The following is a 14,794-nucleotide window of genomic DNA, read 5'->3' on the forward strand; positions in this document are numbered from 1 at the left end:
GCCTCAATCTCTTCTTTCAGAAGATCCGACTAACGCTTACTTCCCGAGGGTGTTTAGAGGCCCAGTTATTATTTGAGATCTTCAGATGAAAGAGACTAGAGAAAAGTAATAAAGTTTGCTCTATTTAAAACAAAAATATAATTTTGGGGGCTGCTCAAAGAACAATCTACTTTGTGACCTCTGAAGTTTTTCATCTAAGAACCAGTTTTGTAGTCACATTTTTCAGGCTTAACTTCAAGCATGTGAGAATTAACGAAGTGAGCGGAACTGCACGCACGCAGTCAAGAACGTTTCAAAGTGTTTGCAGTTCAGGGCCTATGATATTTGCAAGTGAAATGCTTTTTATGGTTTGAGATTTTTACAAAATCCATGGTGTTCAAATGTAGCACCTTTTTAACATTTGTCTTTATTCCAACTTAATACGATAACACATCTGCATTAAATATATCCCTTTCATTTTATAAATAAACATTGCCTGGCAGTAAAAGTATTGGTGTAACATTTTTAAAAAAGCAAGTCATGCTTCTTATCATGTTGTATGTGACTTAAATGACTGTTTCATATTAAAACTAATCTTTCCTTAGGTACTGCTTAAATATACCTGTTTTGGGATATCAGTTCAGTACTTTTTATACAATCTTGAATGTGTTCCACATTGGTGACATGTATTTTTGCAACAACTTTTTTGTTTCGATTTTAAATTAGAGCATGTCTGAAGTAATACATGCATTAGTGCTGTGGTGTGTGGCAAAGTTAATGTATGTAATTCAAATTGGAAAAAAGTTTCCAGACTTTGTCCAACATTAACCCTGTGGCCAGGGATTAAATTACTATGTAATACAAATTATTTCATATCATGATGTGTTTTAAGCTACTCTATGAAGTATGTGAAACATTATTGTTTATGGATTGGTAGCTGGCATGGTATCTTGCATAGAATGAGGTATGATAGATGGTAGCAATTCATAGTAATTAAAACTGACTGCCTTTCAGAACACGCAGCACTTATGTGCATTGTCATCTTGTTGCCATAACTGTTAGTATGACTTTCTTAATATTATCCACTGACAAATGGGTGAATATTTGGTAATAAGCTCATGGATGTGAAAATTCTATTCTAACACTCTTTACTTGGTTTACAAAACATGTGATTTTTTTTATCTGTTGGATGTGATTAGATATATGCAGGAGGATGTAGAACTGGATGTATTTTAAAGTTATTCTGCAATTACTAAGTTTTGTCTGAAGCTTTCTATATTAGAATAGACTCTTCCTTAAAATTGGAAAATTAAGTGTACTTAGCAGAACTCTTAAGGCAATATAACTATCCTACACTACATCTTGAGTTATGCACATTCACTTCTTTGTATGGATCTCCGCTCATTTCTTGTTGGCTTATGCTTTATATGGAAATAAAGGGTCCCTTTAGTGCCCTAGTGTTGTGTGTCCTCAGTTCTGAGGTAATTAATTCTGAATGGTGTTCAGCCCCTTAGAGGTGCTGCCTATAGCTTGAAGTATTCAATGTTGCCCTTACTTTCCTGGTTCAGAAATGGCTTATCCCAACATTGTAGGGAATACCTATTTTTGTATTTGCCATACATGATTAATTTTCCTTTTCATGTTCAAACAAACTGTCTCAAAATAATTTTTGGTCCAACCCCACCTTATTACTTGGAGGTTTGTGCACTGTAATTCAGGAATTGCTGTATTGGAGACAGTTTGGGATTGGAGTCATGAGAGATGTTGTGTCTATTCCTAGACACTCATCTTCTAAAGGATGGTCTAAATCTGAACTTCCATATAACTTAGGGAGGGCAAGCTTTTAATATATTTCTTCTTTTTTTTTTTTTTGCCTTTCTTGATTTTTTTTTTCATTTGTTTCCTGAAATGTGAAATAATATGGAGTTGTTGAGGGATTTTTACTTAAAAGACAGTCTCTCCTCCAAGCTTTTGTATATGGCCTTTAGAGCAGACACTGTGTTCCTTAGGGCCTTCTAACTTGGAATTTCTTTGTCCGCATTCTCCTTTCAGTGTTAAAGGTGAGTTGAAAAAGGCAAGTTACCAATCTACTGCCATCCAAACAGTGCAAAATATAAGCTGATTGAGATTGTTGACTTTTAATTTTTTTTGTTAATAATGATGTGATATTTTACCTTTTAGAAGAACATGTATCAGAATCTGATTCAAACATTCCTGGAAAATGTATATGGTAGATTTTGTCCAGCACTGTATGTAACTCTGTTGCTTTCTGTTGTCTGGTTTCAGTTTCTTTTAAAATAAAGATAATTTTTGCGGGGAAGTTGCCTGTTGATTTCATGAAGATGATGTAATGCCTAGATTAACTCTTCTAATGTTTTGCCTGTGAGAATGCATTTGGATTAGGCATAATCCTGCAAGAAACAGTATGAGGTCATGTTGATCAGAAAAGACAGCTCCTGCCTCTCCAAGAGAGGTTCACTGTTCTGTAAAGGCATTAATCTGAAGTAACTTCAAAGCAGATTAGAAGAGGTCTTGCACCATAGGCCCCATTTCTTTCTTACAGGATGGGAGGGAAGGCTCAGGCACCGTTTGGCTCAATAGATTTTTTTTTTTTTTTTTTTTAGAGCTTTCTGCACTTGGGAAGAGATTATGCAAAGAATTATTTATTCTAATTTATAAAATTATTACTAAGCTATTCCTGTTTGTTGAAATGCCAGAACTAACATGTATCAAATCAGTACCTTACCAATAATCTTTAAAAGCAACTGATATGGGTGGTCCCAAGCCACACATGCAAAACAGTTTGTTGGAATAAATAGCATCTCATAAAGTGTTCCTGCTCTTCTTAAAAAATATGGAGGGATGAGAGAAATGAGAGAGAATTTAGAAAGGATGGGAGAAAGAAAGGTTATTTATTAAATTAAAGATAAGGAAATGTAAACTATTTAAAGGATTCTTTTTTCCCCATATATTAAAGCCTCTGAAGCCATTAGAAGTGAAATAACCCCTGAAAGAAATGTATGTATGTATTGGCAACTGGAAGGTCCAGAGTATTAGTAATATTATTAAGATTTGACTGGAATATAAATCTCCATCCTTCATAGCACAGGAGATGGGAATTTAAGAATAAAGTTTTCCAGGGAAAATTTTATCTCCTTTCACTACAAAGTTTCTTGCACTTTTGACTGATAAGTGAGTGCCAACAGAAGAAGGATCCTGAATGGACCTCTCTCTTGGTTTATTTTGCAAAAATGTCATAGCAAGAGCTCAGTCATTTGTCCAAGTAAGCTAGCAGTGTGGAATGTGTATGACATAGGTGGAGTTTCTGCAGATACACATCAATACAAGACTTTTAAGGTTGATCCAAGACCTTGCTCAGTCCCTTTTGTGTCCTTTGTCAGCTAAATCTGCTACTTTGACTTAGAAATGTGTTAGTGGCATTTACTGTGTCTTCTACGAGTGAAATACATAGCTTTGGAGATCTAGCTTTTAAGTAAATAGACTTTTTTGTTAATGTATTGGAGCTATTTTGTGTAACTTGAGAACGCCAAATACAGGTGACCACAACTATGTCCTGTCTTGTAAAGTGTGTATACATAGTATGTCCTTTCTGGCAGGAATAAATAATAAGCTGCTTCATTTCAGTATATTCTCTGTGATTAAACTAAAAATGACACCTGGATGACCAAGGCAGAAGACCAGCAGTCAACAAATCTAAGACTTATTGTCCGTGAATGAACTCTCCAAAACTGAAGGATGCATTCTGGATGACTATGGCTGCATTCTGGAGTGGTAGGAGATTTTGAGTTACTATTACATTATAATCGTTCTAGCCAATGCTGCTATTGGAACACCCTGATTTGAAACAAAACATTATCCTCTCCAACCCCCAACTCTTCCATGACTTCATCTAGGAAGCAGGCAAATAGGATTTTGACTACTGTGTGCAGTTTTGGCCTCTCCATTTTCAATATAGTAGAACTGGGAAAGCTTTGGAGGTCAGCAAGGGAGATAAAGCTATGTAAAAGAAATGTAAGCAAGCTAAGAGTCTTTCTAGGAAAAAAGAACATCTCTTAGAGTGGAGAAAGGTCTATAAAAAACTGAATGGCACAGGAGGGATGTTTAGAACTTCCTTGTTTCATCCTTGTCTGCGCTTGCCTGAAGTTTGTCTTGCAATACAGACAACTAAGCGATATTAAATAAAGGTAACACGAGACAGGTTTAAAGCAAACAGGAGGAGTTTTGTTCCCTGAGAATCCTTCCTCAGCTTTTATTTGCTTATTTATTTTCTCTTACAGTTTCTTAGACTGATAGCAGTTTGTTTATGGAGACGTCATGGTTTAAGTCTAGGTTCAGAACTATAAACCACAGAAGTCTCATCTGCTGCAGCTGACAGCAAGGCTCCTTATGCCATGGTGCAGATCCTACCGTAAGTCTGAAAATATGTATCATGCAAAGTTTTTTAAAAAAAAAAAAAAAAAAAAAAGTCACATGTGCCAAAAATACCTAAAGCATTTTGACTTTCAGTTAAATCTCTTTCCTCTTGTACTTTTGAGCGCTCTTGGAATGAGGAATTTAATTCAATTCTCAGATTCCAGTCCCTGCAAGCATTCATCCAAATGATATTGATGTGGGTGAGTGAGGGTGGAGAATAACCCAGAAATCATACCAGTTATGATGGATTTCTTGCTCTGAAAAAGTTTTAGACCTCTGTGATATCTACTTTTATATATATATACTACTTAATAGTAACCATTTGAACATTGCTTTGGAATATAGATACTAGAACATAAAAATTAAATCTTCAGTGATACACATCAGAAATCTTAGCTAATGTGTGCAATATTAAATTCAATTTTTCTTGGTCATATTTTTAAAGAAAAAAGGGAGAAAACAAGACTTTTTGGTTCTGGATTTTTTCCAAATAGTTCTAAGTGATTGTATACTTTTGAGGAACTTATACCTGAATGTTTCTCCAAATGTGTTTGGCTTGCCTTTCAACCCGTGTTCCCCAGAAGCAGTTGCTTTCTATATGGTAGACTTCATTTTGGCAGATACAGTGTTACTGTTTGTTTGAGGAAGGTTGAGCAACAATGTGCAAATTGCCTCCTGAGTTTTTGGCAGACAGCAAAATAGACAATATTGCGAGGCAATAGCATGGAGCTGCCAGTATGACCTACTTATTTTTAGAGGACATCTGGAAATTTCAGTGTATTGCTAAATCAGTCCTCAGCTTTTAATAGTTTTTACCAGAAATTCTCAAACTAACAGCAGTTTGTCTCTTTATGGAAATGTATTTGGATAATAAGAGCTGCATTCCTTCCTACTCTGCTTAGGTGTGAGAGTGATGAAAACCAGAACAGTGCCTTACATTCGCTGTATCTTGGTAAGTCAGTGGGCCAGTATCTAGAGTGGGATTTCTATCAACTAATCTCGCTAAGTTTTAGAAAGTCAAAAGCACTATACGTTTGCTTAACTTCCTGCACTGTTACTTTCAGCCCCAGGGACAGTTTTTGTTGTTTTAAACTGTGTACAGGACTCGCAGGAGAGTGCTTCACTCGCTGGCTTGGGTGGCCTGCACCGCTCCGCCGTTCGCTGGGGACCTGCACCCCACCTTTCTCGCCCATCACGGGCGGCGTGGCAGCTGGGGAGGCCTGGGTGCGCGGTTGGCTCCGTACCGGGCACGGCCGGCGGCAGGCTCGGCGGGAGCCGCGGCTGCCCTTTGCCGCCGTTGTTAGCAGGGGGGCTGGCTGCGGCGAGGCGCTCCCCAACAGGGCTGGCGCCGGTTCCCGGGGCGCCCCCGGCACCGCCAGGCCGCCGCTCTCCCGCTCCGCCTGGCGCCCGGCGCGTTGCAGATCGCGCTACTGTCGCCGTGTTCCTCGGCAGCAGCGGGGAAAGGGAACCGTGGAGTCCCGGGGACTCCGCTCCAGGACCGTGGTGTCGGGGAGGGAGCGGGGGACCCCGGCCTGGGGTACCGCCTCAGACCTCGCCGCCTCAGGGGACCACAACTCCCAGCGTGCGTCGCGCTCCGCCCCGCTCTGCGCGGGGCGCCATTGGCTAAGGCCGGGGGTTGGGCCTGCCAGCACCTTCCGGGGGCAGCGCGGGGGGGGGAATGGGACGACGGGCGGGCCCGGAAGTGTCCTTGGAAAGCACCGGAAGCTCTCCTGCCCCTAGCAACGGCGGCGGAGCGGCCGTAGCAACAGGCGCAGCCATGCCGGTGTGGGTGCAGGAGTACAGCTGGCGGCAGACCGACTCCGCCGTGTACCTCTCGCTGCCGTTGCGCGGCGTTCGGGTCACCCCCGCCAACATCTTCTGCACTGACCAGTACTTGAAGGTGGGGCGGCCGCGCACCGCGCCCTCGGTCGTCTCACGGGCCTTCTGCCCTGCAGCGTCGCTGCCTGGAGACGTGTTGCGCCCGTGGGCCTGGGGCTTGGCGTTACTTTATAGCTCTGTTAAAAAGCACGTGCTTAATACACTATGGCAGCGCTGTCAAGTGTATAATCTTTTATAATATTTAATCTATAATCTCCCTTTGTATGCTGCAGGCTGTTAAATACCTATCCCGCTAGAGATAATGGCTTTACCACTGTTCGTTCTTCTCCGTACTAATGCTCTTGCTACTCAATAGGTGCCAGCTGCCTTTTCTCTCAGAAATGGCATGAGTTATGCACATCTGCTTATATTATGAATAATAATTCTAAATTTGAGGTCCATGGCTTCTGTTGCAGTGCTGAAGAACCAACTTTTTCAATCTCTTTTATCTGATCTAATAAAATATATGATCTCCATACTGGATACTAAGCAAATTAGTTTTGTCAATAACATGTGTTTCTTGAGGTTTACTGCATGCTTGTACTGAGTGTTTTGAATATGTGAGATTTAATTAAAAATTGTAAATATTAGTACAAATTAATTATATTTTTATAGGTAAGCATCCCTCCCTTTTTATTTGAAGCCATTTTTTATGCTCCTATTGATGACACAAATAGCACAGCAAAGATTGGAAATGGAATAATTTTCTTCACTTTGTATAAAAAAGAAGTGGCCATGTGGGATTCCCTAACTCTAGCAAATGGTAAGTTCTCTACTGTGAAAAGTGGATTGCATGTAGGAAGCCCAGAATGTGCCAAAACTTTACCAACTATAATAAGCAATGTGAAACTTCTGCTGCTCGATGTCTGCTAAGTTAAACCTTGTTGGTCATTGTTAAAAATAGAAAGTATATGAAGACAGACAAAGAACATCTACTGGCTCTAGTGCGCACAAAACAAACAATGTTTCTTATAAAACTTATGTTGTGTGTGTAAGCAAATCTTAGTTTTTCTTTTTTAGAGATGGGCTTGATAGAGACTGCTTTGTGGCATTTGAACCATGTTGCGTTTTCCCAGACAAAGTAGCAAAAGGAATCCTGTTTTTATGAATACAGTACATAACAGTAGAACTTCAGGCCTTAATTACTAAAATAGTTTGTATTTGTTTTTTAAGCTAACAAGGAGAAACTGCAATATCTAAGAGAGAATGCTGTTCTAAAAGCCCATGAAAAGGCAAAAGAGGAGACAGAAGCAAAAAAAGTTACAAAACAGGAACACAAAAAATATGCTTTGGAGGCCACAATGAAGGTAAGCTTAGAATGAACACTACAAGACATATGCATATAAGCAATTGCCAACTAATCTGACAGCTGCTTGGTTAAATGTACCTTAAAAAATATGAAAAGCAATTCATTTTCATTACAGTGGTGGAGAACCTTGTTGTTTCTTTGTACTTAAAACATATCTATTAGCAAATATGAAAATGATACAGAAAAAATACTTAGAAGTTGCCATTTTCCATTAGTAATACTAATGAAAATTTTTGGTGAGGAGCTCAGATTTTTGTCAGTTGAAAGGAGACTACAGTAATGCGGCAAAACTGTAATCTTTTGTGGCCTTTGCATCAGCGCAAGTGTTTAGTCATTTAGCACTGTCAAAAATACTGATAAAAAAAAATCTTATTATTAATTGTTATATTTTATATCAGACTTGCTGTTCATTGCCTTTTGTGTGTGTCTATCTGTCGTTCTGCATTTTATGTGTATTTTAAGATATGCTCTTCAAAATTTTTATGTATATAAAAAGTCTGGTCACTTCATTTGTGTTTAAAAGGATTTTTTTAAAGTATACAATGAAATTTTAAGATTGCATATGCAATTTGGACTGAAATGAACTGCAGTTGGTGACTTTCTTAGTAGCAATGTTGTACCTATTCTGCCTATGTAATAACTTCAAAGAGAAGACGAGAAATAAGAAATAGTGTATTAAAATGAAGTCATATATTTTACATTTCTGTATAGTCCAGAGGTCTGCGTTGGAACATGGCTAAGATTGTAATTGTTTACAAGTAAAACTTATTTCTGAATGTTTCTGGATGATACCTTAGTAGTGGTAGTAAAATAGTTAAAAGATATGACTTCTAAAAGCTAATCAGAAATCTTTACTCTCCCAGTCATTTTTAAGCATCTTTCATAACTCTGCTTGTACAATCACATTAATGATGATGCTATGCTTGGGAGATGAAACTGGGAAAATAATGGTAACTTTTACTTAGTCATCTTACTTTTATCAGATGTTACATATCTCATAGGTTTATCATTCAAACAGCTAGAAGAAGCAGAAAGAAAAAGAATTGAAGATCTGAAAGAAAAGGAGCGGCAGAAGGTCACTAAGGAGTTGGACTTATGGCAAAACCAGCAAAAAGATGCTGAGAAGCAAAAGAGGGTACAAAAAGAAGGGGAGCTACATCAAGAAGTAGAGCAATTAAAGGAGAAGAAAAAGGAAAAAATGAACAAGACTAGGATTCCTAATGAAGGAACTTCTAAGACCATGCTCAAATCTACTAAAGGTTGTATTATTGAAGTGTATTTTATCATTCTTTAAAGTGTGGGTATAACTTTATTCCTATATGTTTCTAATTCATCATTTATCTTTGTATCCACCATACTGAACTAATTCTTTTAGTCTGCAGTTATTTTAGTGTCTTTATTTTCAGACAATTTATTGAGCTAAAGCGTGTGACTTCTTAGCTCTTGCTTACGTCTTTGGAAATACAAGGGCAGGTTTTGTTCTAAGCTTTAGAAAAGTAAAACAGAAAGCCTTTCTGACAGTGTAATGCAGACTTGCTGAGGGTGGAGTTCATGTTACCATAAGTTACCTAACTGCTGGTTTTCATAGAAATATGCAATCTCCTTTCGTTCTCTCTGTCCCACGTCTTGGCCCCACAGGGAGCCAATTCAGGGAACTTAACAGAAAATATTTAGTTTTTGTTTTGTTTGTTTGTTTTGGTAAGGTTAGTTTTAGCTCTTGCAGTTGCCCTGTCAGAGAATCATGTAAGTGACAGATAGTGGTGTAAGAGGAGTTTTAAGTTCATTTGTGACAGATAATGCAGCCAGTAAATAGATGTCACGATACAGCAAGAACAAACATTTTTTGAACATTCCCTTCAAAAGAACAAGTCTAAACCTTTCTTAAGCTATTAGAGGTTTAGTTCTAATGTGCAGAGTTTCTAAATTAGGTGTACTTTGGACTTTGGTAGAAAACCAGAAAAATCTCTTTTGCTTTATTTTTCATTTCCAGTACTCCAATTCTTTTCACAGGTCATGGTTCCTATAGTATGTTTTCAGAACATTTAAAGGAAGAACAGTTACCAGCTCCTCGATCTGCTGCTACAATTAAAGTCAACTTTACATCACGAGTTTTTCCTACAGCTCTGCGAGAATCTCGCATCACAGAAGAGGAGGAGGTAAGGATTGCTCTCTGTTTTAATATGATGCTTCTACTGTCTTCCAAGGTGGTGAATTATTTACTGTGTATTCAGTAAGTTGACAAAAACGTTACCTGTGCCAAGGAATGTTACCTGTGCAATATTCTTATCTTCCAAGGAAGGCAGTCTTATTTAAATTAAGATTTAAAGAAACACTTTTATATAAAAATTATTTTCACCAAGCATGTGATTATGCAGATTAATAAATAGCATGTTCCTTTTTTGGGGAGGGGGAAAAAAAAAGGCAGCAATATTAATTGAATTCCTTGAAGTACAAAATTTGAAATGTCTTTACTTTTATATTTAAGATTCTTTAAGTTCTGTTTTCTTAAAAAGAAGCACACAGTTAGCTCTTTTGAGCTCTACTTAATGAACACAAAGAGTCATTTTGGAAGTTCCAAAACAAACAAGCAAATGAAAATGTATTAGTGATGCAGTAACCTTACTTCTCACATAGTAATAAAATATTTGCGGAAACTTGGAAGTTTTTCATATCTGACATTATTAAATATTTCTCTCTGTCCAAAATATGTGGCAAATAGAATTCTTTTGATAGGAGTGAGTGAAGAGATGAAAGCAAAATCCTTTTTTGGATTTGAATGTTCCTTCAGAAATAATACTTGCACGTTGTGTATTTACAGTGGCTACGTAAACAAGCAGAAGCTCGAAGAACAGTAAGTGCTGATTTGTCTGAGCTGGAAGATTTAAAAGAAGAGGAGAAGAATCCGGATTGGTTAAAGGACAAAGGAAAGTAAGTTAGATTCCATTTGAAGATGTATTTAAAATTAAATATTAGTTATATAGTGTGTGTCTATTGTTTAGGTTTGATATTTTCTATTTATCCTAGACACAGATGGTGAATGACTATGTAGTAGAGAATTTATTGACAGCTTATGGGGTTTGAATCTGATAAAGCCATGAGATGCAATTGCTGAAGCTCATGATGGACAAAATCATTGTGAACACATAATGCGTATTCTTCTATGAGGACAGTTAAGTCAGTCCACTATTATACCTAGGTGGATTTCCTTTCATTTGTACTTTTTATTGAGAAGTTAAGCATCTGTCTAAAGCAAACTTTAGGAATTAGATAAAAATATTGGTTTGTTTATATAGCTGTATTATACAGAAAGGTTTGATTAGGCAATCATAATCAGATACATAGCTTTCAAAATTAGTCCTGTGGCTGCATAGATGTGTCTACCTCTTACAGTTCTTCATCGCTTTTAAGCAGTGACTATTTTTGTTAAGTTGTGTGTCTATATGCTATATGGTCAGCATCAAGTTTGACTGAACTTCAGCTATGTTGTTCTCAGAAAAGGCTATAAATGGCCATTTCCAAGGAAAAGCTGCTAAAACTTCAAATTTCTGAAAATGAATTGTTAACAATAATTAGGTATTTATTTTGTGATTTATCACCTTGTTTAAAGTGCATGTTTCACTTTTTGTTTTATACTTAGCAAAATGTTTGCAACAGGAAACTATCTTGCAGCTGTAAACGCATATAACCTTGCAGTGTGGCTAAACAATAAGCTTCCTCTACTGTATCTGAATCGTGCTGCTTGCCACCTTAAACTGAGAAATTTACATAAAGCTATTGAAGATTCCTCTAAGGTATAAATATATAGGTTCTCAGACTGTCATCTTATACCTGACTGTGATTTATTACTGTGATGCTTCTGTTTCAAGCAGATCTGTAAATACTTATTAGTGTGATTCAAAATTTTTAAATTCAAAATTGATATAATGAAGCCATGGTGAAATATAAAAATTTTATAGTGATTGATTAATGAACTTTCAGAAATTTAAAACAAAACAACAACAACAAAAAAACCCAAACCATGCTTCCACACATTTGGGATGAATGGCCGTATGTTGACTCAGTATATGTTTCTTTACAGGTAAAATATTGTAGCAATATATACACTTGAAAAAAAGACAACTTTGAGCAGAAAAAAAGAAAATATACACATATACCTTTTGTATTATATTGGGGTGTTCTTCGTTTGGTGGGAAGAAAAAAAAAAAAAGATGGTGGTGATGAGGAGGATACCTTAAAAAAACCCCAACAAACCAGACGTTTTTAAAGAAGGGCTGTATCATCTTGATGTTTTAGCAGCCGTTATTTGTGCAATGAGAGAGGAGTGATCTCAAATGGCACCTGAATAATTTGGAGAAAGTTTTCCCAGAATTATTATTTCAGAACTAATAAGTACTTGAGGCTTGAAAGTTCTTTTTTCTAGTAACTACTACTACAACATGTGTGCTTTTTTAGGGCTGCTTTTTTTTTTTTTAGCATGGTATGTAATATCATGTATGAAAATAGAATACATTATTTGACTGTAATAAACATTTAACACAATATTTGTCAGTTTTTAGCTGTGGCAATGAAACTGTATTTAGCAAACTGTGGGGTGACAGATACAAATCTTAATGACTAGGTTCACAGGCCATATAGTTAAATTTGAATAGTTATTTTCTATTTGTATACTTATTATGTTACTGTATAACAATAGTAATTAGGTGAGAGAAGTGTGTGTAAGTGAGAAAAAAACAAAATTATGGAAAATCTACCTCTAAATATTTTGGGTGTTTTCATTTGTAAAGGCACTAGAACTGCTGACACCACCTGTTCCTGATAATCAGAATGCTCGAGTGAAAGCATATGTGAGACGCGGAACAGCATTCTGTCAGCTGGAATTATATACTGAAGGTGAGACTTTGATTTTGTGAAAACGTCCACACTGTTTAGCTCGGTGAGACTGCTCACACCTTTATTTTTTCAGGAGGGACGTTAAAGGAGGCCTATACAATCTATGTCTGTCTTTGTTATGAACCTTTATATCACATTCCTTACCTTTTTTTTTTTTTTTTTTGTAATTTACTGGCTAATTGCAATTCCACTTGAAAAATCTTTATGAGTTTTAAGACAATTGATTGTACTCCTAATTTAAGGAGTACAGATTAGTTTTTCCATTGAGGAAAAGGTTTTAGCGAGTTGTCTATCCTCTGGTCTATTGGGCAATCAGTCTTTCTGTGCATAATGGCCAGCTATTGACCATAGCAGCTTGGTGGCCATGGAAGGTATTAGTGAGGAACGAATGAGAGGTCAGAGATGAGTTATTTGCATTGGGAAGCACTCAAATGTAGGATGTAAACTGATATGAAACTAGGTTGCCCTAGTTTTGCTGTTCATGAAGCAATGTTTTACTGGTTTTGAGATTATGTTTACAGTATTTCCAACTATAGAACAAATTAACTTAAAATAACCTGAAATATTTCTAAAATATTTGCTTGTGAAGTGCTTAGTAACATATCTTTGTAAAATGATGTATGAAACCCATATTGATGAGCAAAATGTTTCATGAAGTACATGTGATTTGTGTGAAAATATCTGAATTAACAGTGTACCTACTGAGTTCTCTAAGAGTATCAGTTTAGTTTTGTAAGGCAAATTTGTGAGTGAAAGTTGATAATAGAAAGTGAAGGATATTCAAAATGTCAATGTTGAAATACTAAGCTTTTCACCTTGGTTACCTTTTTCTACCTAAGAATCCCTTTGTCATTCCCTTACAGCTTCATTTGCACTTGGAAACCTTCTAAAAAAGACAATTAAACAAGATTTTATTTTGCTTCCTGTACCCATGATTTGCTTTTTTTCCCCCAAACTCTAGTATTCGCAGTTCATGTCTTTTTTTTCTTCTTTTCATGCACTTTCATTGTCATTCAATTTTTCTCTCTTCTGCAGAACGCTTTTGAACACTCCCCTCATGCATGCGCACATATCTATATGTATATATATGTGAATGAAGAGGCTCTGTTTTCATGTTTCAATACCTGAAAATGTTTATGTAGTAGAGCGTTTCCACTAAGAAGTGTTTTGTAAAATAATATAAACAAAATATAAACTTATTTACTGACAAAAGTTAAATCTAGTGTTATTCTGATTCCATCTTGCTCAATAGCAAAACTCAAGATCAATACTTTATGCATCTGACTAGGGAGCAGTTATTTCCAGTTAGTTGCTAAAGAGGATGCTCTTGCATTATTGATTGACATTCTTATTAATGTATCTATATTAGGTCTCCAGGATTATGAAGCAGCTCTCAAGATTGATCCTAAAAATAAAACTATAGAAAAAGATGCTGAGAAGATTCGACATCTAATTCAAGGAACAGCGCAAGATTCTTAACCAAAAAAAAAAAAGGGAACTTTTTGAAAGGGATGCCTTTTGAAGGCATCAGAAGGAATCTCAGTTCTCTTCAATATGTTAACTAGACATTTTTCTGTTTCCCTCAGAACACCTACAGAATTGGTAAAAGATTGGATATTTGAATTACTATTTTTGGGAAGTACAGTATTATAACAAATATGATTAGATATATTTTATATTATTTTGATACAAAGTTGTAATTTTTTCTTTCTGTGAAATATTGGTGGGCCAAATATTAAAACATGCTTTTGGTACTTGATTTAAAGTTACTCATAACTAAATCAAATATTTTTCTGGAAATATCTACTGAATCTAGACAATGGGTTTTCAACCAGCTTCAGTAGCTCCATATAGTCAACACCTGTTACCTTCTTATCTTTCTGTTCTCCACCAAAGCTGAAACAGTTATGTGTTATATGGTTATGGTTATATTCTTTCCTCTTTTCTTATTGTTCATAGGGTTTGGCACATCTGAAACTAAGACAGTGGATTTCGATACTCCAGGCATCCAATTTGAAAAACCTCCACCTGGAAGCGTAGACGTAGATTTTATGTCGTGCAGAATATTCTTTTGAACATTAAGTAATGTACATTGAATATTTTCAGACTATTTTGAAACATTTGTTTGGGCTGAACAAACAAGATAATTGGAAAAATTATAAACCTGTAGTGTGGTATTGTAGTGTAGTGGTAAATTAATCCTGTGATAAATTCTCCTATCAATGAATATGACTGACTTCTTCCATCCTACTACAATTAGTAATCTTACAGTGTAGCTGTGAAGCATATTCTAAATGAAAAACA

General features: G+C 36.4%; 1 protein-coding gene across 2 annotated transcripts; it reads left to right on the forward strand.

Moving 5' to 3' along the window:
• Positions 1 to 6,190: 6,190 nt before the first annotated feature.
• DNAAF4 (dynein axonemal assembly factor 4) lies at positions 6,191 to 14,209 on the forward strand. Of its 2 annotated transcripts, XM_050903503.1 has the most exons (9): positions 6,191 to 6,313; positions 6,907 to 7,054; positions 7,465 to 7,598; positions 8,619 to 8,859; positions 9,611 to 9,756; positions 10,419 to 10,528; positions 11,238 to 11,391; positions 12,385 to 12,490; positions 13,860 to 14,209. In XM_050903503.1, exons 1-9 carry the CDS (start codon positions 6,191 to 6,193, stop codon positions 13,967 to 13,969), a joined length of 1,272 nt encoding a protein of 423 aa, XP_050759460.1. In that variant the 3' UTR covers positions 13,970 to 14,209. The 2 variants fall into 2 exon arrangements, with proteins under 2 accessions (XP_050759460.1, XP_050759461.1); XM_050903504.1 differs by lacking the exon at positions 12,385 to 12,490 and having other exon boundaries at positions 13,860 to 13,962.
• Positions 14,210 to 14,794: the final 585 nt, after the last annotated feature.

The sequence above is a fragment of the Gymnogyps californianus genome, chromosome 11 (genome assembly GCF_018139145.2).
Source record: "Gymnogyps californianus isolate 813 chromosome 11, ASM1813914v2, whole genome shotgun sequence".
Taxonomy (NCBI): Eukaryota; Metazoa; Chordata; class Aves; order Accipitriformes; family Cathartidae; genus Gymnogyps; species Gymnogyps californianus.

Excerpts from the sequence above, each read along its gene's own strand:
- DNAAF4 (XM_050903503.1), top strand. The coding sequence starts at position 6,191 with ATGCCGGTGTGGGTGCAGGAGTACAGCTGGCGGCAGACCGACTCCGCC. Across the intron at positions 7,055-7,464 it reads TTCCCTAACTCTAGCAAATG|CTAACAAGGAGAAACTGCAA; the intron begins GTAAGTTCTCTA and ends TTGTTTTTTAAG. Across the intron at positions 9,757-10,418 it reads GCATCACAGAAGAGGAGGAG|TGGCTACGTAAACAAGCAGA; the intron begins GTAAGGATTGCT and ends GTGTATTTACAG.